Source organism: Helianthus annuus, chromosome 9, assembly GCF_002127325.2.
Source record: "Helianthus annuus cultivar XRQ/B chromosome 9, HanXRQr2.0-SUNRISE, whole genome shotgun sequence".
NCBI classification, from domain to species: Eukaryota; Viridiplantae; Streptophyta; class Magnoliopsida; order Asterales; family Asteraceae; genus Helianthus; species Helianthus annuus.
This window is the reverse complement of record NC_035441.2, coordinates 178,137,208-178,141,335: the sequence shown is the minus strand read 5'-3', so window position 1 is coordinate 178,141,335 and position 4,128 is coordinate 178,137,208. Positions and strand designations below refer to the sequence as shown.

Below are 4,128 nucleotides of genomic sequence, written 5' to 3'. Positions count from 1 at the left end.
ATGCTTGAACATGAGCTTCAACAAGAATTTTCATTTAGAATGGCAACTCACAACTCTCTCATTTCACCACTAAACTGCACATTTTTGTCCACCACAGTGATTGAACCCTCACCACTTGGAAAGGCAAAGGCAAAGCCTTATCCAACACCTTGATACTGCTAGCCAAAGGCCCTTTGGTAGCTTCAACAAGATACCTCAGGTTGGTTTCACGTAAACTCCTTTTTGGAAATCCAAACTCTTATTAATGTGATGACAATGATTTATTGTATAAACCCGCAATGCCTTTTACTGTTATTGATGGATTTGCTGCAAGTTATATCTCCGGATCTGCTGCCAACTGAACTGTTTCTGGGATCTGCTATGATTTTCCCACACGTTAGGGGAGGCGGGGTGGAGGAAGTATAACGAGTGATAGGTGAATTCAACGAGTGATAAAAAAAAAACTCCCACCGCCACCTAAAGTTTATAACGCGTGGAAGATGCACGCGTGAGAAAATTAACGGCGTGATGAATTGATTTTGTGTGAGGAATTGTTGGTTGGGGGAATTGTTGGGTGTGGTGGTGAGTGATGACCAATGCCACTAAAAAAGGTTGTGAGTGATGGAAAAATGGTTGATGACATGGCTGAACTTGATTGGGTGTTGTGAGTGATGGAATTCTATCACTAGTGACCACCCCCACCCCCCTTATAAATACGCGTATGGTATGTTTAGTTGCTATGATTTTCATGACACGTTTTAAATATACATATAGTAGTTCATTTGCTACAACGTTCAACTGATATTTACTTTACATTCATTTGATGTATGGGTAAAACATGTGTCAGTGTGTGTATTTATATAGTGTGTGACAGAGAGATTAGAACCTCTCAAGGTTAAAGTATTTGTAATTAGCCTTACAATATCATAATTCATAACCATTCAATATAAATATTTCAATACTTATTAACGAGGCAACAACAGGATCACACATTTAATTTGGCATAATCCATAATTAATTCCCATAAGAAGTTTTACAGGGACCAAAACAACCACGGTCACAGCCGAATAAACTACCATTATCGGGTTCATATGTAGTCAAGAAATCAGGATTTTCCTCCACACATGCTGCATATCTCTCAAGAATACTCACAATCTCATCAAATCCTGGCCGTTTATCTGGTTTGCCTGACCAACATCGGCAGATAAGCTGGCGAAACGCCATTGGACATGAATCATGTAACGGAGGTCTAGCATTCTGCATATATAATCAGAATTACACACATGTAAGTAAACATCATAATGCAATGTATAAAAATCCTTAAAACTTTACCTTTTGACAGACAGCAAATGCTGCTTGTTCTGGAGTCATGTCATCAAAAGGTGTCAAAGCAGTTAAAAGCTCCCAAAGAACAATTGCAAAACTGTAAACATCAATTTTTTTAGTATGTTTTTTCTCTTTGATCATTTCGGGTGCCATCCAACGGTAAGTACCAGTAAATCCTTTTGCACTACCACATTGAGACTCTAAACATGAGATACCAAAATCGGCTACTTTTACACACATATTTTCACCAAGCAGTAAATTTTCGGATTTTAGATCCCGGTGAAGTATGCCTTGAGAATGAAGATATTGCATTCCCCATGCAATGTCAAGAGCCATCTTCAAAACTAGATTGGGTGGCACTGAATATGGCTCCTGTTGATGGAGATACGCCCTAAGGGACCCACCCGCCATGTACTCGGTGATCACACAAAACACAGGAGGTTTTTTACAAGCCGCAACTAACTGTATAAACAGAGGAACTACAAGTCTAAAGAGAATAGATTATATAATCAAATGTGTAACCAGAAAACATACAAGTGAATAGACATCCAAACAACATATCGTTCTTGATTACTCTAACAACGATTAAGGTAATTATCACGCAAACAGATCTAAAGTCGATATAATAAATTAAGAGAATGAAAATGTACTAATTTATCCATTATTAATTTTAACACAAGTAAAGATTCATTTTCGATTCCTAATTCAAGTTCATCAAGATGACCCTGAAAGTGAAAATGTAACTGATATTTTCTATCTACAAGAGATGATAAGTAATGTATGATACAAAGCTAGAGATGAAACAAAGGTAATGTAGTCCATTTCTATAGAACATGAGGCTGGGACTGTAAAAAATTAATAGATTTCATCCTTACATCTCAGGAACTTCAAGACATACAACAACAACCATACATTGTAAATCCCACAAACAACGCAGCTATTGGTAGGGTCTAGGGAGGGTGGGATGTAGACAAGCCTTACCTCTACCCCTGTGGAATAGAGAGGCTTGCTTCGAGAGAGACCCTCGGGGTGAGATGTCGGAGCTATTTATAGAAATTTATTAGCTAGAAAAATTATATTATTTAGAAATTGTTACGCATACATTTTTTTAACTGCGATCTACACAGTAAAATCAAAACCCTAAAGATTTGGAAACCTCCAACTTGGATGTGTATCGAAGGATCACCTAACTTATTTCTCCGCTAGGAAGGTCATGGGCCGGGTTGGTTATCTAATATTATTGTTCCCCTTAGAAGAGTTAAGCTCCACAGACTAGTGGGTTAAGCCGGCTGCTCAGTGGGTTAAGCCGGCTGCTCTACCTTTGTTTAAGGACATTAGGCTGGTCCAAATTGTTACGTAGATGAGTTCTATAACAATAACCTTAATTAACGAACACATAACATGTGATCAGACTTACAGTGATGATGTTGGGATGCTGAAGACGAAAGAGCAAGACGACTTCTGAAGTAAACTGGTTCTCCAGCATTAACGCCAACTCTCTATCTTCTTCCGGCTGACTAACAAGCTTTATGGCGACATCTTTCGATTTATAAACCCCTCTGTAAACCCTACTATGTCTCCCGCTAGCAAACTTGTTCCCAACAAACAGCTGTGACATATCAGCACTCCATTCTTCCTCTTGTTCTCCTCCTCCTCCTCCATTAGCTTTTATAGAACCTCCAGATGATACCAGATATTTGGACCATGAAACTGATCTCTTGTACTCTCCAAGAGATAACCTCCTCCTCTCCATCTTCTCATTCTTCAAATTCGGCTTCAACCAGTTTAGTTTCATCATCGATTTCTCTACTAAATAGTTAACAATCTACTACATGCAACATTAAACTCTGATGTTGTTGATGTAACATGAAACGACGACGTTGTCGAAGAACTACATCGAAAAACGTGAACGTGGTAACCGGTTTGTGTTCATATAGAGTTAGATTTGTTTACGAATAACAACGGATGGTGGTGGCGGCGGTGGTGGTAGTTGTGGTGGTTGTGTAGTTTCTCTCTCTAGAATTAGAATGAATATTCTGGGTCGCTAGAGAGAGAGAGAGAGAGAAGAGAGAAATAAGGTTGAAGTTGAAGGCTTATTCACACATTGAGGGTGTTTGGCTAAGCTTTTTCACTTCTTCTTCTCGTAAGGACTTCTCCTTGTCAAGAAGTCACAATTTGTGACTTCTCCTTTTCTCCTTCTTGAAGACAAAAAACTACCTTGAAAAGTCCTTTTGATGCTTGTGTTTGGCTAAGCTTTCTCATCTTCCTAACTTCTCATTAATGTTTGGCTAAGCTTCTCCTTCTCAAAAAGGACTTTTAGCTCCATATAACTCAATAAGTCATTTTGAGAAGGAATCCCAAACACCCACATTACACATACTAGTGTCGTTGTAACAGTTGTAACGTGCGAAGATCCACTTCAAAGGAGACCAGAGGGGTATTGAGGTTGATGGTGAGGCTTACCCCGTTTTGCATTCCCATTATACCCCTGTATCTTTATAATTTTAAGGTAACTTTTATAACATGTATAGTAGTTTCTTATGTTTATCAACTCATGTAGAATTCATATCTTTATAATTTTAAGGAATGGATGCTTTGAGTTTTTAGAAAATGAGATTTAAAATAAGAAAGTATGTGTTTTAGTTAAGTTATATGAATTTAGATACCAAATGGGGTGTAAATACTTATAAAATTGGAATTGAATTATTAAATGTTAAATCAACCTACCATTTAAAGATTTCCTTAATAGTTACAACTAGAGCTACAGGGTGTGATGATAACCCTTAAGACCACCATTACCCGTCATGTCACCCTGCTCTCATG

At 38.0% G+C, this 4,128-nt stretch overlaps 1 protein-coding gene across 1 annotated transcript; it reads right to left on the bottom strand.

Annotated features, from left to right (window-relative positions):
• Positions 1 to 913: 913 nt before the first annotated feature.
• On the bottom strand, positions 914 to 3,420 carry LOC110879817 (serine/threonine/tyrosine-protein kinase HT1). Its single transcript, XM_022128347.2, has 3 exons — positions 2,723 to 3,420; positions 1,312 to 1,767; positions 914 to 1,236 (listed from the first exon to the last, which is right to left on the bottom strand). Exons 1-3 carry the CDS (start codon positions 3,101 to 3,103, stop codon positions 994 to 996), a joined length of 1,080 nt encoding a protein of 359 aa, XP_021984039.1. The 5' UTR covers positions 3,104 to 3,420; the 3' UTR covers positions 914 to 993.
• Between the last annotated feature and the right edge of the window lie 708 nt (positions 3,421 to 4,128).